The sequence below is a fragment of the Buceros rhinoceros genome, unplaced genomic scaffold (genome assembly GCF_000710305.1).
Source record: "Buceros rhinoceros silvestris isolate BGI_N320 unplaced genomic scaffold, ASM71030v1 scaffold31030, whole genome shotgun sequence".
In the NCBI taxonomy this organism is placed as follows: Eukaryota; Metazoa; Chordata; class Aves; order Bucerotiformes; family Bucerotidae; genus Buceros; species Buceros rhinoceros.
The window spans coordinates 45786-68829 of record NW_010391852.1 but is presented as its reverse complement, the minus strand read 5'-3'; the positions used below and the strand labels follow the sequence as shown (position 1 = coordinate 68829).

Here is a 23044-nt window from a genome sequence, read left to right as displayed (position 1 = left end):
TACGAGACTCTGAAACACGTATGGTTACTTCTCTAGTGCAGTTAGAAAGTTTGAAGGTTGCTGGAAGAAGTTTTTTTCAGTCAAATATAAATGGTGACTCTTGATCATTGAGGAAACATGTTTGGATTTCAAAATTCTAAAGTTTGACAACACTTGTTAAAAAATATTGTTTCATATGCTCACACCACTTTCCAAAACTTGCCTTTGTGGTTCTGTCTCATTTTAGATAACGATCTTTCATACTCTCTAAGTTGCAAAATGAATGTATAGATGCAGTTCCAGTTCTGCTGTTGACATTTCTTACAAGGGAAAATTAAATTCTGAGGATCTGAAGTGGCTTCTTAGCAGACAGAAAACACAGTCTATGGCTCATTCTGTGATTTTTATTGCACACCTACAGTAAGTATACTGCACTATATATGTAGTACTGCAAGTTTCGTATTTGCAGTATGTTGTAATGTTCTTCATATCTATAGCTGTAGATTTTGACTTCTCATTTTTCTGAGTTTTTTCTCCTTGTCCTGTAGCGTCTGTACCTTTTCCTGGATCTTGTCTTTGTTTTTTTATGTGTGGCGTCTGGTGTTGCCAAAAGAGAAGATGGAGATAAATTGGAACAGTGAAAGATTTTTCTCTGAATAAGCATGTTTATAAAATCTATTTCTGTCAGTGTTTATGCGCAGACTGTGCTATGATGCCATCTACACCGCTGCCTTGAACAGTGCAAGTTTACTGTGATAAACACTTTGTCAAGAGACACCAAGAATGCCCATCGTGTACAGTCCCTAACAATGCTGCAACAGTGTGGTTAGTGCTTCCAGCCATCATTAGTGAAGGTCAATGGCATTTCAGGCCCTTGTTAATGAACGAGTTGTCTCTTAACCTTTTTGAAAAACACCTTTTCCAGACACCATACATGTCAGTGGATTAGTTTTGTTCAGTGGTGAAGTCAGGGTCATCTGTAAGCCATGAGTGATGCTCAGAAATGGTTTGCAAATACTGTGAAAGTTTCCAAAGAATTCTTTAAATGCAACATTCTTAATTAATTTCATAAAAAGCTGGTGAATTCTGAGACCTGGGATGTGCTGAAGACAACGTACACCTTTTCCTCACTGATTCTGGAGGGTCTGCCCATAAAAGATGATATGAACACTGCGAAATACGGACAATTCTTCTCAGGACTAATCACAGTTCTGAGACCTGTTGTTGCCATCAATGTCTATGTGTAGGAACTGCTATTACCTAATCGTCTCATACTGTTTGAAAAAGGACTACTGCAATCAGCATTTTTCATTTTTAGATAGGTCAGTGTTATTGTTGACATCATTCACATTATTGCCTTGAACAAGTCACAATATTTAATTGCAGGACTTTTATTAATATCTATTACTTCATGTAACTTTAGAATAAAATTTGACATGCAGAACAGTTGATTTAATTGTTAATATGCTTTTGAGAGATGAATGGAAGTTAGCATTTACCCACGAGAAGAGAATTCTGACGTTTAATATTTGTAGATAGATTGTGATTGCCTGTAAAAGTCACAAGTACTACATCTGTAGCATAGAAAAGCAATAAATACAAAACTGTTTTTAGAATTTTAAAATGGTTGTTCCCAATTAGCGAATCACAGTGTTGTTTTTATGCTTCAGTGACTTTTATTATAAATATTGAGTCTCTAAGCTTATGATGAGCTATGTCCAACTTCAGCAGCGCTTCTGCTTTGCGTCTCCTGTTCATCTGTGTGTTTGAATCCACAACGGAGCGTGGAGCTCTTCCAGACAAAACCACTCTCTGGAACTGTTTGTGCTGTGGTGGAAGCCAGTGTGTGGAAGCTGAATGGGCTTCTGTGGACTCCGCTTTGCACAGTCTGAATTAGCTGACTTCCATCTTTCAATTGACAGGCCTTAAAATAAATGATCTCATTTTTTAGATCAATGCCTTAGACTTTTGTTTTGATTTTTAATCTTTGAGTACTGTTTTCCAGATAAGTGTTAGACAAGTAGGCACTGTTTAGTACTCCAGATTTCTCCTCTGTTGCATTTTAATACATAAAGAGTGCCTTTGCATTGCATTGTTTAATGCTGTTAGAATGGACTAATTTGGCACTTGAGGGAACTAAGGTTCTGTGTCGAGCCTCAGAATGGGAGTGCAAGTACAGACTTGGCTGGTTTCACTTTGTGTGTTTGGTCATGCTCTAAGCCTCCACCTTCTTTGAGTGGTGATGAAGATAAAGATGTAAGACTAATATGTACTCTATAGTACATTTCATCTTCATCCTCAGTCCAGTGTTGTAAATAAGAAAGTATTGACTAGTAGTGTTTTCCTTTTTATGTTCTTTACTGTGGATTTCAGCTTATTACTGTTTTGAGGGAGGCCTAACAAACACATCACGAGAACACCAGATTGCCATGAGATAGAAACAGTTTCTCATTGTAGTGTACCTTGGCTATATTTGAAGCTGTGAGTAATGGGAATGTTGATTTTAATAAGGAATCAAAGTTTTGGCTTTTAGAAACTTAGGAAGAAGGAGAAGGTGGTGTTCAGGAAGCGTGGCTTGACCACCATGGCAGACTTGGTTTTCAAACAGCTGCTGAGTGAAATTCCCTTGTTATCTGACCAGCCCAAGCAATTGTGTGTAATGCAAAATGACAATGCTGTGGCTGAAAATGCCCTTTTGTGCTAATACTCATGCTGAAGAACATATGGGTTTCTGTCTTTTCTGCATTGTTCTTAGATTGGTTTCTGTTAAATGCATTTTCTGTGCTTTCCAACCTGTTAATGAAATGGACATTTAAACAAGCAAAGGTTTTGTTTTCTTCCGAAGACATAAAATAGTAGTGTCAAAAGGATATGGACAGTTTTTGTTGTACTTTGGCCTGTAGCCATTCATATTTGCAATCTTCAAAATCACTGCTTTGAACATACTCTGTATTGAGCCAATTAGCCTGATACCTTGGGTCAAGTTTTAGAACTCTGTACAGAGTGTTCATGCTGTGAAAACTACACTCTTCTGCTTTATCAGTCAGTTACGATTGGCTCCAGTTTATACCAGCTGCTGTCCCCGGTTGCCAGCATGATATCCACATGGTCATCTACTGGCATATTTCATCCGTTTTTGAATGTAATGCAATTCAGTCTTTCTGCAATATGTGAATTCCAGTATACACATTAAGTCAGTGCATTTGCTTACTTTGTCGTCCTTTTGGTTGAAGGAACTGCTAAGGGATGTGTCTTTTTAGTTTCTGTTTTTCCCCAAAGGAAAAACTAAAGGAGGCTGCTGATCCGAACTAAAAATAATTTCCATTTGTTCCAGAGAAGAAGGTAGACCCTCTCCTGCTCCCGTTGAGGGAGGGGAGATGATTTATTAAGTTTCTGAGAAGGCTTTGCATTGCTTTTCTGTCTTCGCAGCAGCTTCAGTATTAAAGCCAAGAGCTGGAATGGCTGCGGGAAATAAACTCTCGAGAGTTAGAGCTGGCAGAGGGGGGCGCTTCAGGTTAAGATGACTTGCCTGGGTCTTTTCTGGGACTGACAGTTTGCCCTGCATCTTTATTTAGGAAACAAAACAGAGTCGGCAGTCTTCTGGGCTGTCAAATTGCCATCTTTCACCAGTCTTGCACTGCACATATGACAGTTCTTTAAAAAAGAAACCCCCAAACCCTTTTTACTGTGATTGCTGCAAACTAAAATAAAACCGTTCACTTGACTGTTCTAGTTTTGAAGCTCCTGATGAGTAGCTGGAGGGTTTTGCAGCAGCAGTCTTGAGGAGAGGTTGGGAAATTATCATGTTCCTGCTGCAGTTATATGTATCATAACATTTTCCACCACTGCGTAATCTGTGTTGCAAGCACTAAATCTTGTGATTTGGTTAATTTAGGGATTTATGACAAATGTAATTGTGTGATTTGGCTTTCGCAATTGTTACTACAGCATGAATGGCTTTCTCTAACAATAGGGATGCCTGTAACATGGCAAACTGCTGGTTCTGCCAAAGAATAAGTTTCTTGTTATTTTCTTAACCCAAGGAAATGAAGATGGCTCCTTTAGATGATGCAGGAAACTAAAAAAATAAGGATCTGCTGTGAGTCCCAAGTTGTTCTGCTGTTACAAGGCCTCAGTGACCATCTCACTGTAGCTGGTGACAAATACAAGTATTTCCCATCCTAAGATGCGGTTCAGGGGATCAGTCTGATGCCATCCATGATGATTGCATAACATACTTACCAATGGAGAGGTGAACAAATAGAATTTTTTAAAGAGTGTTATTAAAGAGAATTTTATGTCATTTTTTTACATAAAACATTTATTGAGGTTGTTGAGTGTATGTGACAGATGGTGCTCTTATGTCACATCCTATCTTTCATTTTGTTTTGAACATGTAAGTCTTCCATGCATGCGTAATTGCATTACAACATTGTAGGGTTGGGGTTTTTTTTGTGCACTCACTGAAACATAAAGGAATAATCCAATGTGAGAGCTTTAATGGGGGGTTGTTCTAGCAGTGCTGTTAAGCTGTTTGCTTTGGTGTTAAGTGCTGGCTAACTAGTATGTTTTATGACTTTGGCCTTCTTAAGGTAAACTTCAAATGTAAAGGAAAAAATGAAAGGTTATTATCATTTCATCAATCTGCTGAATCTATTCCAGTAACTAGACAGGTGATGTTCACTACATGATAATGCTTTTTTGCTCCACATTCTGAAGCATATAAAATTAACAGTTCCTTCACAATGAAAGAATGCAGGTATATTTGAACTTTCCAGCTTGACTGCTCTTCAGATGTCAATGCCTTAACATTTTATCATGTAAGTTAAGTGTCTGTATGTTTCTAAAATCAGAACAAAGAAAAAGTATATCTTAATTTTCATTATACGTAGCATTACTTTTCTTCTTTCAGATAACTGGAGAGTGAGCCTGACTTCATTAGAATGTTGCCAACCTAACTGTTTTATTTATATGGCATCTTGAATGACTTCTACTCTCTCTTTTATGTCTGGACTAGTGGATGGAACATACTGGACTTTGCTGTTGCCCTTGGCTTCCATTGAGCAAATTTGTCCATTATAGTGCTTTTTTAACTGAATGGTGTTTTGCGGGAATGTAGACATTATCTCTCTTGTACAAACTGGGAATCTAGAAATGTGTGTGAGACCTACAGACTGTGCAAAGCTAACAAGCTGGTAATGGTGCTGGATTTTTTTCAACTTGAGTCTTACTCCACTTGTAATTATGACTCTCAATTCTTCATTGTTGTTTGAATGTACGCATTCTTCCCTTTAAATATGGTTGACTTAAATGAAGGTAGTGAGGACATCCTCCCTCATAAAGCAAAGAAGAGGAAGGAAGTGCTTAAACCAAGGCTAACATTTCCACTCAATGCATTGTCAGTCACTAAGTCCGTTAATGCTGTAATAGTTGCATAAATTCATTTATACCTTCTTTTGGCTTTTGAACATGGTTTTCAAAACCTGATTGACTGACTAGCTGTCCATTGCAGCTCTGGCTTGTGTAGAGCAAGGCAGTTGGTGCTCAGGGCTGTCAGCTAGCTGTATGGATGTGCTGTTGGTTGATTAAATCAGTGCTGAATTTGATTCTGGTCTGGTTTTGTTGTGAAGTCTTAGACATCATGTTTGGCTCTTTAGAACATTGGTCAAGTAAACTTGTAAACATGTATTTCTATTTATATTTTTGTGTGTATTCTCTGCTTTTGAATATTATTTCATCTTATTCCTAACCTTCCAGCGTTATGCCGTGTAGTATTTCAGTGACATTTGTGATTTCATACATCATCAACGTGCTTTGACTCTGACACAGTCTAACTGATGTTTCATTGTAAGATAAATCAACTGTCCTGGTATTGGAAGTGTAAAGGCAGCTATACTGGTAATGTCTGATAAACAGAATGTGCCAACTTGCCAGGCTAGTTAGGCTGCTTATGCTGTATGAAGAGCAGAAGTACATCGGAAACCTAAGAGGGTTTTTTCCCTTTGGTAGTGTAAAAGTGATGGGAGTAAAATTACAGTCTCAGACCAAAACTGTCTAAAGGAACTGAGAGGTGGGTGTGTATCAACTTCATTATGTGTACAGCTGCGAATGTAAAGTGCACTGTGTGATAGATGGTTGCTGTCAAACAAGCGATAGGATGTGATGAAACAAAATGAGCACGTGGCTTCATGCAACAGCCTTCTACTTGATTTTCCTTAGTTACAGCATATGTTACGTGGTTTTAAACGGTCAAAGCTGAAGAAGGTGGTATTTCTCTTTTAGCTTGGAGCATGGCTTTGTAAGCCGCAGTGTACCTTTTCACTATGTTAAACAATAGCTGGGTTGTGAAGAACAGGCCAATTAGAGGTCTTCCACTTGTTCATATTTTGCATCTTCCATGAAGTATACAGCATTACAAGTTTGGACAAACTAATTTTTAATTGATATCATAAGTAATTGCTGCTTTCTGCTGGATTTAACAACTGTGTACTGAACTATCTCTAGCGCAGCTGCTTTTGGCCCACCGTAGCCCCTCTTGGACAGCGTGCTGATGACTCACACATACCCCTTGACTATCACACAAAGGCAGTAAGCTGGGGTTTGTAACAGCCGTGAACTTGTCTGAGGCACTTCTGATTTCTGTCCGTTAGGTCTTGAAGTTTGTTAAATTAACTCATTGGCTGTTAATTAACATAATATTTGTTAGGAGTTAAAGAAGATCGGCTAATGAAAATTTATGCCGAGGTGTCAACCTTATTGAAATTCAGTTGTAGTCTGATCCTTGAGACTTTCAGCATTACATGTTACCATATCTTCAGCTAACAAATATTCTGCTTTGATTGAATAAATCTTGAACAATGTTCAGATTCTTTTTAACCATTTTGAATGCTTTAATTTCTGGTTTCTGTTCTTTCTTACCAAAATACTGACACATGAGGAAGGCTTTTTTTCCTGTTTATTCAAATGCCTTTTTTTCTGTTGTGTATTTTGATGATTGAATATTTGCAAGAGCATCATTAATTCCTTGATGATACAAGTTATGATACAAGTATGGTGCCATCTAATTTCTGGTAGATCAGATTTCTAGTTGCTGGAAGTTAACACAGTGAATTTCTGATTGGCTTTCTGAAATCAGAGTTCTGTGGCCTAGCAGCCGAATGGTCGTATCACAAAATCTTCGTCTACTTGTTTCTAATTACCAGCTCAATTCTTAGTCTTATTGAAAGGGCCAGGCCAGCAAGAGACTGTGGAGCCTTTAAGTCCTGGCTGTTGGTGAAGGATTCCCAGTTCTGAGAACAGAGCACATTAGTTCCTGGGACCGAGTCTGTAACTTAACAGCATCTAAGTGTGTGGGGTGAGTGTGCTCACATGGTAGCGAGTAGTTTTACCTGCCAGATTGGAAATCACATAGTCCTGCAACTTGTAGAAGGAATAACTATAGAAGTTTGTGGGTTTGTTTGTTTGACTTTGGTTTAGATTTTGGTGTTTGTTTTTTTTTTTTTTTAATTTAAATTAAAGGAATATGGCTTTGTAGCCTTAGTGACCTGAAGTTTGGATAGCGTATTTTTGGAAATAACACACATTTTGACTGCTGGTGCAGCATAATTATAACATTTCTTGGGCACAGGCAATTGCTGAAAACCTAACAAGTAGCAAGAAATCAGCCAGTATTGTGTAGAAAACAGTTACCCGTGCAGCAACAGCCTGTAATGTAACAGCAATGTGGTGTAATAAAGTAAGGTGGAGTTGGGGTTCGGGTTTTGTTTTTTTTTTTTCACTCAGGTCCTTAGAGCTTCCTCACCCTTCCACCTTCCTTATAGGTGCATCTCTAGATGTGAAGACTCCTGCGCATCTGCCGTAACAGAGAACAGCAGAAGGGCTCTGTCAGGGTAGAGCAGAAGCAAGAGACCTGATTTTTCCACAAAATAACTAGATTTTTAAGCTAATTTTCAAGTCCTTAATGGTGATTGTTAACAATTCTTGTTCTTTTGGTTGGTCTGTCCATCTTTAATGGTAAAAACAGACAGTTTTATGACATCCCTCTATCATAAGAATAATTAAAATATTTTTTTTTATGTGAACATGAAAATTCCCCCCTATTTCTCCCTTTATTGTTCATAAGCTTCAAACATGTGGAGGGAATTGCAAGACAGCTGAGAAGGCAATAACAGAAGCATGGGTTGTGCTGGGTACGATTTCCTAATCTATGTGATAATGTATGACTGAAGCGCAGCTCCAATCAGCTGGTCCGTTCAGAAGCTTAGTTAGATCTCTTACCCACAGACACCAGAGTAAGGCAATGTGGCATTGTTCCTTCCCCATAGAGTTTGAAAATGATGAGAACAAATCCTGTGGCGGTGAGGTAAAGTTTTCTTTGCTGCAGTTATGTTGGGAATCCATATGGGAAAGGAAGAGTTAAGAGGAGAAGAAGTTCCTAGTCATGGAGTCGTTATATGAAGGAGGAAGTTTGTGAAATTCAGGCCTGGAGAGTGGAGGAAGGCTCCGACTTTACATATACTTTCTCTTTTCATGTACATACCTTCCAATGGATTATCTTATTCAGTTGCTGGTGTTTCTGTTGGAAGAATAGTAGGGTCCTCTGGTAAACGCATTGGGTCAGTACGCAAAGTGTTCTTTATACGTACACAAAGGGTTCTTTTTTGTGGTAGTCCTAACACATCTATTTTCATTTTGTTGTTTTTCAGCTGTATCTTGTTGGAGGGTCTTTTGGACTTCGTGAATTTGCTCAAATAAGATATGATGTCCACAAACTACATGGCAAGGTAGTTGAAATGGTTTTCTTTACTTTTCCTTTTAATTTAATTTTGCATATGTGCTGTCTTCTAGAGGATTGCAAGGACAAACAAACGGTTGGTGTTGGAGATTTGCCTCTCACCACTGTTCCCTGGGCTACAACTGAGGCTCTTGGACAGTGAGTAGTGTAGGTGACAATAAAGGGGCTGACATGATGATGAATCCTTTTACTGTCTGTGAAACAGATCAACATAAATAACAGGAAAATGTTATTGCTTTGGTTGATTATAAGTGGCAGTTCTGAATCCTGAGAAAGAAGGGGAGTGCATCTAGAAGCAGGTTATTATGAAGATACTGTATCTGATTTAAACTAAGAAAACTGGTATTTTTAAAGGTTCTGTTTTCAAACAATACCTGGCATTGAGTATATAATGTATGTTAGATGGATTTTTGGTGCTTGGCTTTGCATTGACTGAGATAAGCAGTAGCTTCAACACTGTGCTGCATTCTGCTCTTTAAGCTCTGAAAGAAACGGGAGCTAGTCTTTACTCAGTAAGTCAGAATGTACTATATGGAAGAAGCCTTTCTTTAAATGAAGTGGATACCTTCTGAATGAGGGAAATAGCTTGCTTACTAGTACTACTTACACCTCCAAGTGTAACACTAGTTCTGAATTGTATATGAAATGATCCGAAAGGAGTATGTCAGTTCAGCAGAAAATAACGTTGGCTTCCTTTCCCTAACTTTATAATATGCAGGTCTGCCTTTACAATGCAGGGAGACTTCCTGGTCTCTGTGCTGCTTACTTGCAGGTGGCATAAAGCTTTTTGAAGACTATTTGGCACTTTGTATAATTTTTTTTTTTAAGACTCTGGACACTGTGGCTTTCTACTGTGGTCAAAACTTTGAGATCTGGAGCTGTTGAGAGTTTGGAGACCTCCTTGTTTTATCTTGGACTCTTGTAGGCCATCTAATTTGCTTTAATCATTCCTTGTTATTCCTTGTGTTGCATACTTAGATGTGGCCTTTGAAGCACCACGTGGCCTGTCTGCTAGTGTGGTATTTGACATAGCCCGTAGGCAGGGGAGAGAAATTTTATGCATCTTTTCTCCAGTGCTGTTCTCTGGGTAGTTACTTGCTATTAGTCTTGGGCTTTTAGGACAAGTTGGAGCCTTTATGTTTTTCTCCAACCAGATGGGGATCTCAACAGGGGCAAGAATTTTCCTGTTGTGTTTCTGTCAGTTTTTTGGTCAGATTCATACTTATTGAATTACATTTGGCCTTCATGATCTGCACTTGTGACTGCAACCTAGGGAAAAAAAAACCTGGTAATAGTTGTGCTTATTCAGATCTATGAGGCTCCTTGTCCCAGCATTTATAATCAAGGGAAACATCATTGAATTGGACAGTAGTACGTGAAAGCTCTGAGGGGAAGCTGCTACACCCTGGAGTTCTTAAGCTCTGAAAAGCTAAAAGAGGACATCTGGATTTTGCTCTAATTGGCATTACTTAAGGCTGCAGCATCTCTTTTGTTTTTTCCTTTTTCTTTTCATGATGATTTTATTTAGGAATAGATGAAATTTATTTAAATTTATATTTAATATTCTTTTATATTTAAAAGAACAATTCAGTATTGGTTGAGAACCAGCAATACCAGCTTTGGGCTTGTTTGTAGACAGAAAAGTCAAAGCAATGTGTTCCATTAATTTCTATTCCTATGTCCATAAAAATAGAGTTAAGAACCATTCTAATTCACTAAATAAGACAGCAAAAGATATTAGAATGTATTTTAACTGATAAAGAGAAACAAACCTAATTTAAAATGTACGTGAAACTCAGGAAAAGAACATTAATCCAAGTAATTTGAAAAAACTATTAAAAATCCTGATGGTCATATGTTTGTTTTATTTGTCACTGGTTAAAATGTTTTTGTGTTGGAGTAGAATATGCTTTTCTCATATCACACGCTTTGACTAGCATAAGCCCTTATCAGAACAAGGACAAGCACTCCTTTTGGGTGTTTGGGCAGTTACATCCAGATTGCAATAGGCAATAAAATAAATAGGATTTTTTCATTACAGTTGCTCCTTTGGAATAATAACAATGTTTAGTTAAATAACACTTTTCATACAAGGAGCTCAAAAGACTTCCATAGAATTTAAATCAATTAAGCGCCATAGCCTTGCTGTCAGAAGAGGCAGAATTATTATTTCCATATTAAGGGTGAAAAAATGAAGGTTGCAAAAAGTTAAGCAAGCCATCCAAAAGTAAACTAGGATTTGTAATACCTGAGTGCCCATCTTTTCTGATCATGTTTTAAGGATGTGCAAACTATAGTTCGCCCTGTTTTGTAAGCGTGATCCCTAAACTTGTTTTCTTGTTGACTGCTAGATAGACAGAACTTAGACAGTCCGTTTGTGGTATGTCTCTATTATATTTAAAATGCTAAACTATAACCCCTTCCCTTCAAAAGTATCCGTCCTTTTCCTTTTTCGATCTAACCATTCTCATTGTGCTGAGAGGGAAACCACATGAGTAGGCTAGTTCTCAGCTGACAGTGATACTTGGAAGAAAGCATTATAGTAGAACTAGTGTTTGTGTTTCAGTGACTAAGGGGTTAACTGCCACTTTGTGTTCTTGTGGCTTAACGAGCAAAAGCTGCATTAGTGAGAATGCCTATGTTATTACTGTCAAACTGGCTTTTGAAGAAGATTCCTTGGTAAAGGAATTAAAATTCAAGAGAAAATGGTGGTTTGGACTTTAGAGGGAGTATGGTTCGGTGGTGATGCATTAGGCTGAGGGTAGGCTTGGAGTTGGAAGAGGGACAGAGCCTAGAGCTGAAGCTAAAGTGGGGCTGGGAAGGGCTGCGAAAGGAATTCTGTCCTCTTGTTCATTTGGGCTGTGGCTTGGAATCTTGGGCTGAATCTCAGCCAGTGAGTAGGACAGAGAGCGCCTAGCACTGCAGCTGAAGAGGGGATATTAACATCTCACGAACAGGTAGTTTATCTGTTTAGTAGAGCATCTTTGGATATCAGGGTTTTGTGTCTGCCCATCTCTTGCAAAAGCAAAAAACCATTTTGGGTACATCTTAGTTTACTCGGGATACCTAGATCAGTCATATTCCCTCAGCACACTGTGTTTAAAGCAAACTTACGCTGAGATTCTTCTTGATGTAAATTCCTGCTCAGTGGCAGTCAGAATTCTCCTGGAACTAATCAAGGACTTCTCCATTATCTATTGTTGCCAAAATGTTTGATGATGGAAAAATCATTAGGTTAGGTAATGGTTTCTTTTGTGGGAAGGATTTATGCAAATTGAAATTGGTTGTAGAAAACCGAGTATGCTTATGGAAGAATCATGTGGAATTAATGAAGAAGAAATGATTAGGTTTGTATAGGCATCATTCCAAACACCTTCATTCTGAAATGCAAAACTAGGCCCTTTCTTGTCTTCTTGTTGTGTATGCAGTTGAATAGAGATGCTTATTTAAGGAGGTTTTTTATAGAACATGTGACTTTTACTAAATATACAGAAAATGTTTCCTTTCAACTGTGTGATAATCAATTACTTTTATTTACTGTGTACCCATTGCTGTCATTCAAGACATGGTAGAGATGTGCTGATTCAGATCAAATTTTGCATGTAAGAATCTCAGACACGTGGAATGGTCTGTACTATTGGCTGGTAGTTACTGTAGAGGCTGAAGAGAAGCAATATATTAACTGCTGGGGAAAATCTAGGCTTTCAGCCCATCAGCAAACCATTTAGACTAATAAAATAGAGTTCTTAAGCTCCAAAACTGCTTTGTTGAAGAAGTGTTATTGCGATGCAGGTTCTCAGAGTATGGGGAAGGGATAGGACTGATCAAGTTCTTCAAGGTAACATGCAACAGAAGCACTTTTAGGAAAGCTAGAACCTCTAGGTCATTTTGTCAGGAAACAAAGCATCAGTTAGCCTTTGAAGTCTGCACATAGTTCCTGCTGTGGGTTCTGTATGACAGTGTTACTATACTGACATCGTTAGTGTTTACAGACTGTGTAGATCCTGTTCACTTTTCCTTTGTCCTATGCAAATGTAGAATGCTAAGAAATGAATCCTAGTGTTTTCTGTCTTAATGAGGCAGAAAGCAGAGGCAGCGAAGAGTCAAAATGACAGAAGTTCAATCTTTTCTCCTACATGAGCTGCACCCTGGAATCATCTGTTAAAATATGTATGACCATTGTGTGGCACTCCCAGAGTTAAAATCGAAGTGCAAATGGAAATACCTGACCTTTCTTTCGGAACACTATTCTCTCTGAGCAATAAAACTTTAAACCTGGAAAGAGTAAGAAGGGAGTGATGGTGCTGGTGTGAAGCATATGCTTTAGAAAGTGTGCAGGGAGCGTAAAGCTCTCTTTATGCAGACTGTAGATCACCTTTACTATTTCTGAAAAGGGAATGGCAGCATTTTGAGCTCCTTAGCTAATCTTTTTGACCAATTGACTGGCATGTAATTACCCATGAGACATTGCTTAAAGACACCTGGAAGGTGTTAGTGTTGCCATTGTAGATTCTCATTTATTGCATTTACTTGGTGTCTTGAAGTCCTAATTCATGAAATGGTACAAATGTGAGGATCTCAGCTTTCATTTTGTAATCCTAGACCTTGCAGTTGGGAAGAAGCTCACATATGGTGCACAAAGGATTATCCTGGAAGCCTTGCTGTCCTTTGAAAAAGGAAAGAATGAGTGGAAGAGAAAAGAAGGCTAATATGATCACTTAGGACAGTCATGACATTTTACTGATTTACAGCTGTTCTCATAATTGGGCTTTATAGCAATTTAAGTGTGTTGACTGTGTGGTTGGTTTTACTCATTAATGCAGTTTTAGAATGTTGTTGGTGGGTCCCTGGTGTTGCCATTTAATATCATGTCTTGAAGCTCATGATTGGGTGTCAGCGGACCCACAGCAGCATGTGTTTTAGATAACTTCAAATGATCTCATTGGAAACTTTATTTCCATCTTGTTCATATTCTCGCTTCACCACACAGCTCCTCTCTCCCTGTGAGCAGGTCACTGAATTTCAGCGAGTCTCACTTTCTCAGTCCGTAAAAGGGAGATAATTAATGCTGCTCAACTTTACATAGGGAAAGGAAAGTTAATTAATTCAAGTAGAAGGAATTACTTAAATTCAAATGAGTATTAAAAAAAATATTTCCTTGGGTGAGATCCATTAATTTAAGTGTTTTTGGTCGGGATGGAATAGTTCATAAGGAAACAGGAGCAGAGAACTGACCAGTTTCCATGAGGGCTTTGTATCAGGGGAGAACATAACTGACATTTGCCTCAGGAAGGTTCAGGAAATCAGTCCAGCATTTTCTCATTATTGTAAGCAGATATTTGAGAAATAAATGGTATTTGCCTATTAGAATGCTTCTGTGTTGCAGTCAGTGATTCACAGGCATACTGCATTTTGTTTCAAACCGTTGAGTTGAGATAGTGACAACTGCAGCAGCACAGTGTTTAAGTGAGGTTGCAATATCCACCCAAAAAGGGAAATAAATTTGTGAGTGACTGGACAAGACTATGCTGTATTGTCGACTGGCACATTTGTATCGCTGTCATTATGTAAACGAGCTCAGCTATGCCTGTAGGAGTTGCACACATAGATGTGCCCTGAAGTATTACAACTAAAATTGTCTGTTTATTATTGCTTCCATTTTACCTGCCTATGAAATCCATCTGGATAGGATTTCTGTGCCCCAGCAGAAACTCGGTACGGTTTTTTAAATTTGTGGTGGTTTGTTCATTTTTCCTGAAAAAGAAGCATTATAGAATTAAATGCAATTTAAAAGGTTGTTGTAAAATTAGTGTGGTTTCTCAGCAATCTGTTGTGTTTCTATATGTCACATAATTTTCTTTCTTTAAATAATGTATTACATATCAGGTGAAGATTTTAAAACAAAATCACCAAAACCTGTGTCTGTAGCATTTATAATTACAAAATTATAATTACAAAAATAATGCTATTTTTTACTTGTGAAACGTCAGCAGAGTGTCCCTATTGTTAAACATATTACAAGTTGCTAGTGGTAAATAGAGCTGCTTTACTGTAAGCTGTGCTTTTTATCTTATCTGAGGACCTGTGTCTGTGTTAGAAGACAATATTCATTCTATTCACGATGCTATAAAAGATACTAAGAATTTAACTGAGAAAACAAGGAGTATTGTAGCAGGATGTAAAGGTGTGTTTTTTCACTTCCTTTCCTCAAATTGTTCGATTGACTGAAAATGGCAAAGTGTTTTTTATTGCAGTTCTTCATGGATAAGTATCGACGCTTGAAATCATGTTATGCCTTGGTGTTCCCAAAGATCATAAGTCAGACCAAAACTTGACTGACTTCACTATTTCAAGGAGTAATCGGGATAGGCCAGGTCACTGTGCTTGGGCTGGACTGGCAAAGGCCGTGGTGGTGTAGTTTGTTCCAGTGACAACTAAAGGACTTAATGCTATTGCTGCCAGCCTAGGTCGTTCCATGCACTCAGTTATCTTCTCTGTTCTGCAAGCTTTCTGCTTGATTTTGTTCAAAATGGGTTTAGACTCATCCTCTAGACTTCTTGGTGTGCCAACACTCCTTGCCAATGCTAAGGTCAATTTAAATTAACACTGTTAGTACTCAAAATATTCTAAATGCGTTATTTGTATTATTAGTGTTCGGGAAATGAAATTCAAACACTTAGTATCTGCTCAGCTAAATCTAAATAGTACGTTTGTGGTGCTGTGCACTAAGTCAGGGATTCACCTTGCACGTGTTTCCGTTGTCTTAAAGGAAATGCCTGCTTTGAGATAGATATCCAGAACTTGAGAGAAATGCCCCCATATTATGCTTCATTCAGTTTTAAAATAGGTGCTTGAGAAATACGTTGTTCTTTTTTGACCCATGGAAAAGTAGAGGGATTGAGCCCAACACTGTCTTATTATCACATTTCAGTGAGATGAGCACCATCATTAGTATAAGAGTGTAATTAATTTGACCAGTGAATGGTATGTGAGGTCTAACTTCAGGTGCAGACGAGTTAGGATTTTGGACACATATCTTAAAATGGAATTAATTTTCTCTAGAAATGTCCATCTCTGTTCAGCTGACTGTAGGAGGAGCCTAAATAGAGACTTGATGCTTCAAGTCAAAAGCTTAGATGGATAAAATTAGGTAAGATGAAGCCTGCCCTAAACATTCTTTCCCTGAAGCTTCGTTGTCAAGCTAGCAGATGGCTCGAAGGTAGAGGAACTGTTATTTATTCCGTTGTCTGTGTCTGAGGTATTCTTTGAATCTGGAGAGTTTCCTCAGTGATTTTATAGAAGGTTGTATCAAGAACATGCTGTTTGATTTGAGTGTGAACAAAATCAGAACATCTTTAATGGGTGTCTGGTGGAATTTTTTGGGTAGGAAAGGTTTCCTTTCTAAACTTGGCAGCAAGGGAATGTGGAATCATTTTGTGTCTGTCACTGAACTTGGAAGAATAATTAAGTCTTATCTAGCGTTTTAGGATTTATTCATTTATAAATGCATCTTTATGTGTTTAATTGTCTTCAGTAAGCTAATTACACAAGCACAGTGTGGCAAGGGATTGATGTTGGTGATTATTGTTTTCTTTTTTTTTCCTTAAGCAGGACAGGTTGGTCTGAGTCTCAAGTCTAATGAAGATAAACTTTGGCTAATTTCCTTGTGTAAGTAGATTTAGTTGATTTTCAAAGACTAAATTCATTAATGAGCTTGGCCCAAGGTCCTCTGAAAATTCGGGAGATAATACACTGAAATGTTGTTTGGTGCTTTAGCAAATATGAGAGGCATACGTTTATGGTTACTTACAGGAGAAAAAAAAAGATCTTTGTCAGTCATTTATCTTTATGTAATGAAGCACACTGTGCTAAATTAAAGCAGATCCTGCTTTCAAGCATGGCCTGCTTAGTGGAGGGCTTTAGAATGGAATGTTAAGTGAGGCAGCCTGGCTCCTGATTCATGGCTAAGCAGGTGCCCTCAGTGTCTTTGTTTCTGTTGACAGGGGGAATTTGGAACTTGTTACATCTTTTGACCATGGTTCAGAATCATCCAAGGTAGTAATTTCAGTCCTGCAACGTGGCATAGAAATGAAAGGGTAGCAGAGCTTTTCATGCACTCTTTTGTGGTGATACCAGATGTTCAGACGTCAATTTTCTTTCTTGTTTTAGTTCAGTCCAGTTTGGTTGAGAGGGATTGTGTGGAAACGAGCTCTTTACCCATGCTATTCTTGAAGGTTTTGAGGTTCAGCTGCTGTTGTTGGGTTCATGGTTTTGCATTGATTTCAGCAAAAACTAATCTACTTTGCTTGAACTCATGTGTTTTCCCTACTTTGCCTCTAAACAACTGCTTACTGAATTTGCTGTGATACCAGACGGAGGTGTATGTTTTCATTTTCCAAACATCCTTTCGGTTTAGCGTATTAACCACCATTTTTCTGTAAGAGGAAATTATGGAGTCAGTCTGAGATTCAGTAAGATTTTTGTTGCTTTATTCTGAGGCTGACACTGTGTGTATGCTTTTGAATGGTTTCCAGTGATTTAATCCACCTAGACTCACTGCTTATTGTCACCACAAATGGCTTAAAGCACTGTCGGACAACATGGAGATAAGGTATTGCCCTTACCTGCCCTTTTATACTATCTCGTATCAAACTGAAAAAAAGGAGATCAAGGCCATGTAGCCTGTTTGGATAAAATCAGGAGAGCTGTCAATACCAGACTTCTGTTAATAACCTGAAACAGGTATGGGGTCTCAAAATCACAATATAGTTGTTAAAAGTTGGGACAGTCTCATTAAATCTGGATATGATTATGTTAATAATAGTAATACAGAGGTTTTGGTAGTATACCGATGAAGGATTAGAGCTGTACTAATTTTTGACTTTGAAATGGCTGATTTTTAAATTAATCTTAAGTTTCAATCTTGTAATATTGTGCTAGTATAATTTTTTTTTGCAATGAATATGAAAATGTTTGTTAATGATACTGAGTTTGGCCAGGGACCCTAAATAGTAATATTCAGGGTTTCCACGGTTAAGGGTTTCACTGAATCCCTGTTAAGCTTTTTTAATAAGTTGGGGTTTTTTATGAAGGAAAGCCCTTACTTATCAATTTCCATGTATGCAGTGTTTACTACTACTGTAGAAATTGCAGGGGTTTTCTGCCATCCATGCTACAACGTCATGCTGTGTCTTGTGTGTAAGGATACATTAATAAACATAATTGAATCAAAAATGGCATGTCTGAGAGGCAGAGAGGTCTTGTGCCTTTTATAAAGATTGGAAAAAATGACTTAAAGTTTTGGAGGCTTAATATCTCTCTAGATCAGAAGTTTTGATTCTTAAAACTTCGATTCTGCGACAACCCAGATGGTATCACTTTTGGACTGAAGATCCCTTACATACCTAAAATTGTGCTTTTGGCCAAGCTCTCTAGTACCATTTTTTTCATGGTGCTGGGTAGCTTGGCATCTATTAAATACACAGAAAATCTTTTTAGGCTCCATTAAATAGGTGTTCCTCAACCTGTATTAGCTGAGGGGCAGGCACCACTAAGTGCGCTGTCAGTACATCTCATGGCTGTAGCTGCTTCCTGTGACCTGCTGGTTCAGCCAGAGGGCAGGTACCCAGGGTGTGGATGGGAGTTTCAAAGCACATCTCCTTTCTCTGGGTAACGCGAAGTATCGTAAATTCGTAGATTGCCTGGAGCTGCAGGCATTATCAGCTTTCCTTTTTAAAACTCATCTCTGCATGGAATTGTTAAGAAGTTGGAAGAAAATGTGATTGTGACCTAGTGGTTGTATTATATATGTGAAATAATTATTTTCTCTTGCATTTAAATCTTTTACCTGTTTTTTGTTTGTTGGGTTTTGTGGGGTTTTTTTTTTATTCCAGAAGTCTAATTCAGGCTGTGGATTCTGCTACACTACCAGTTGTTAGGTCCCTGTAAATCTAGTTCTGAATCTTCAGATGTGTGTAGTAACATGTATGTGCCCAGTGCTATTTAACTGTCTTGAACTAGTAAATACCTTGGTTACCCTGTGCATTGTTCCAGCTTCCTCATATGTGTATGCAAGTTGTGGATGCACTTAGAAGATTGCCTTAGAGTGCTTCAGGTGAGGGCCCTAATATCTATGTCCGGGAAATTCAGGACAGAATTTGGATCCTGTCGTCCCTGTCTTACTTGGAACTACTCATTAAAAGGAACATTCTAGGTATGTTCTGCACCCGAGGTAACTCTTTGTTCAGATGCAAAAAAGTCCTGGTGGATCTAAATTGTCCAGGATTTCCAAGCATCAGGCAGCCACGTTAGAACTACCACCTGACTATGCTGCCCAGCATCTGGAAATTCTAGGCAAATGGCCAAATTTGTCTTTATTTTTTTTCCAGGACAGAATTTCTGTGTGGAAAAAAGGCTGTGTCTGTAGAAACCTGGACATCTGGCAGCTTTACCTGAGGTTATTGAGCTTCTCTGTGATGAAATACAAAGTAGACTGCAAGTATTAAGAGTTCCTTGTTTAAAAAGAAGCCATTTTTTCCATTTATAATTCTTGATGGTGTTTCAGTTATCAAGATTAGATTCAGATGAAGAGAAGGTTATTAACTGGAGAAACTCATTCTGATGCCATTGCAAGTGGAACTAATTTCAATACATAAAACGTTGATAGCTTTCAGATTTTTACATTTTATTCACTACCAAGAATTCTGTTTGGTTGCTTTAAATCCTGTCACATTGCTACAATTAATTACTAGTATTTTTGCCTCGCGATTGAAGTGATTACAAGTGTGTAATTTAGCTTCAGGCAGCTTTTAGCCAAAATGTAATTTAATATACAGCTGTTTCTCCCCTCACCACCTTCAAGCACCAGCAAACATCTAGCTTTCCAAACTCATTTCATGAAGCCAATAGCCATGGTGTCAGCAGAATGAAGCTCAAACCGGAGTACTGGGGTCCCAGTCCTTAGACTGGGATTTTGTGCACTTCTGGACTTGTAGATCACTACAGTTCTTACCAAGAAAGTACTGGAAACCCTTTGGCCAGGAATATTTCAGTTTTAAATGGGGTCTCTGACTAAATGGACCTTCCCTTTCTTCTCCTTTGTGTTTTGAGGCTAGAAAGACTCAAATCAGATAGTTCTGTTGCAAACTACAGCTATGCAGCAGTCTGCAAAAGCAGAGCTCAGACTGAGGTCTGGAGTACAACCACTAATGAGAGGGGGAAATGCATAATCTGTCTCTCTTCAAATATCTGTCACTGCAGAAAACACGTATAGGTGTGCCTGTGATTCAATAGGTGATACGTTTTCCCCAGAGTCGCTACTCATCCTCTTGTGTGTGGTGTCAAGCAGTGCTTAACTGCTTTTTTTTTGATGAGGCACAAAAATGAGACTTTGCTTTAGAACCTAATGACTGCTGAAATTAATGTTGTAGCTGATACAACCACGTGTCTTGCCTCCCTGGAGCGTAGCTCTAGGAGGGTGGAAGGTATCTGAGATTGTATGTTGCCTCTGTGTGAGTAGACAGGAAGCTGTGGGGTCAAGAAATTCACAAGTGCTCCCTAATAGTCCCTCCACTTCTGCACCCTCAAAGACCGTGCTGTCCATAAAGCCCACCAAGCATAAGCTCTGGGATGACTCGGAGCAGGAGACTAATTTAGGTATTCCCAGAGGAACCTCTCTTTCTTCATTAATTACAGTCGGAATGTAGGGATACAAGCTTTCTGGATACTGCATAGAGAAGAGACATGACTTGTCTTACAAATACCTAAATTGTACAAATTAAAATCTTTTGTATTCAGGATTCCCACTAAATTTAGTAGAATTGTTTTGTTAATGATGGATATTTAGCCCTTATAGGTACATCTGACATAATAGGAAAACAGTAACTTTGCTACTCATGTTTTCAATTTAGTTACACCAGATCTTATCGTTATAACTTTTTCTAATGTAACCATCAGAATGTCCGAGCCTTTGGCAAGTAAATGTGTTATTTATTAAAAACAGGGGCAAAATATCTTAGGAAAGAAAATAGTACAAATGTGTTGCAAAATCTAGTCATCTAAAATACAGTAATTAATAAAGGTAATTTGGAAGATGAAAAGCTTTCTGTAAGTGCAAAGTAATAGAATAGGCTTTTTCTTACTATAAAACCTCACTAGATGTCAGTGTGGAAAGTATTTTTACTTAAATGCTATGTGAACAGTAGGATGAGAAGCGTTAATTCCTTTAACACGTGCAGATTTAGGATGGCAGTTATTAGAATTTTATACTTGGGTGGTCTCAATACTTAATTTATTTGTAGAAATGCAGTTTCAGGACAACAAAAGCAATTTTTTAAGTTCACACTAAATTCTGAAAATTGTGTCTGTTTATGGCATTTGAAGAATCAGACTGTTCCTACATGAGAAGGTTGGTTGTTTGGGGCTTTTGGGATTTGGGCTTTTTTGGGCATTTTTTGTTGTTTGGTTTTGTTTTGTTGAAGCGTCAGTACTTTGATTGAAGCTTTAAGGTTTGATCTCCTACGAGATAGTTAGACTTTTCCCTTCAAATGAATTCCTTTGTGTTTCTGAACTGATCCACCAAGGGAAAGACAGTAGTTTAGATATTGCGTGGTGTGATTAACTTTACTGTGTTGTTAAAGAAAGCTGCTACAGGACTAGTAGCTTACCATGCCGAGCCCTACTGAACAGTCAGTGAACACCTGTACACAGATATTTTTGCTGAAGTGCAGGACTAAAGAGGACACCTTCTCCAGTCCCGTTCTGTCTGCTAGCACAGCGATGAAAAGATGAAGAGGAACACAGACGGCTTGCATAGTGGCTTCGGCTGCTAGTTCATGATTTCTCTTTGAAGTTATTTGCTTTTAGCAGAAACTGAAGTGACTTTTCTGTTTTTTGGAATTACCACATCGAGATTGGTTCTGTCCAGACTTAGGATATGACTAAGGGAATAAGGAAAAGCTTAAACTGTATTTGCACTTATTTTCCAGGTTTAACTGGCATAGTAGGTACGTAGCCGTTAAAAAAGCAATCTTTTAAAAAAGGATAAAAAGTGTTGACTCTGCAGGAGTTGCATCCAGAAGTTGTATCTTGTCTTTATTATTTCCAGCTATTACGTATCTTCCATTTAGAGGCAAAAAGGAATTTCTTTGCCTAAATACTGACGTCACAAACTCACACTCCACGTGAGTCCTTGCACATACCTTAGGTGTGCTCCCAGGAGTTGACCCATTACTCTCAGAAAGTTGCTGCATATGGAACCAATTAACCCTACAATTTGGATATAGGAAACCATTCTTTAGTAAATACTCAAGAACTCCTTATTAAAGTTCTTTTTGTATTTGCACAACTTTTATTCAAAGTAAAAGCTTTTGCTTTTGTCAAGAAAGACTACATGATTCTGAATGCAGTTTGACATTTTTCATATTAAAATTGGAGTTTCCTTTTACATACATTGGTTAATGCTGTACTAATAGTAACTACAGAACATGGTGATGGGTTAACTGAATATGCAGAAAACACATTTGAAAATGTAAATGTCAAATATCTATTAACAGCAGATGCATTATAAGGAATTTTGAGAAGTTTGTTAAAGCATTGCAAAGAGCTCGTGTGTAAATTAAGGTATTATGAAACCAATATTTAAGAACTTAAAATCTTTTAGTAGATTTTTAAAATTTTTCATAAATTATACCCAGACAGTGAGGAGAAGGAAAGGATTTTTTTCAAGTATTCCTATATGTAACATTTCCTTCTTCTGAACTGATACCTTAAGGGTGTTTAGCTTATGTCCTGTACTTCACGGTGTTTGTGTGGCTGTAGCAGGACAGGTATAGCAGACTAGAGAGACTTCTAACGTTTTAAAAGTAGGAGACTCATACCTATTGCTGTTTTCTCTGTCCATGTTTTGTGAAGGCTGACTTAGCAAATTCTGCAAGTCATTGTTCTAGGCTAAAAATCTTTTTTTGTGACTGGCGGTCTGCATTTTGGCCCACAGGAAAGAACATGCTATTGCCTTACTTTTCCCCCATTGTGTGATGATAAGTAAATGCGTTAAATCCTCTGATAGTAAATCAGTCTTGCCTTTCTTTACGTAGTTTACACCGTGGATCTTCACCATGTTCTAGGCGTTTCACCTGGGTGGTCTTACACTTTTATTTCTTGTATGGAGGAAAATAAAGAGGAAATCTGGGGAAAACTGCAGAGAATACTTAACAAGTTAGTCCTTTTTTACTGTTGGGTTGCAGGAAAACCAAGATACAGCAAAGCCCAGGA

The 23044-nt window shown here is 38.1% G+C and overlaps 1 protein-coding gene across 1 annotated transcript in view; it reads left to right on the top strand.

The window, feature by feature from the left end:
• Positions 1–8278: 8278 nt before the first annotated feature.
• The window catches only part of LOC104499681 (cytochrome c oxidase assembly protein COX16 homolog, mitochondrial-like), a 32574-nt gene continuing 17808 nt past the window's right edge, over positions 8279–23044 (top strand). The window contains exons 1-2 of the mRNA XM_010143226.1: positions 8279–8341; positions 8685–8762. Of these exons, the coding sequence (XP_010141528.1) occupies positions 8279–8341; positions 8685–8762 (141 nt within the window). The remainder of the gene's footprint in view (positions 8342–8684; positions 8763–23044) is intronic.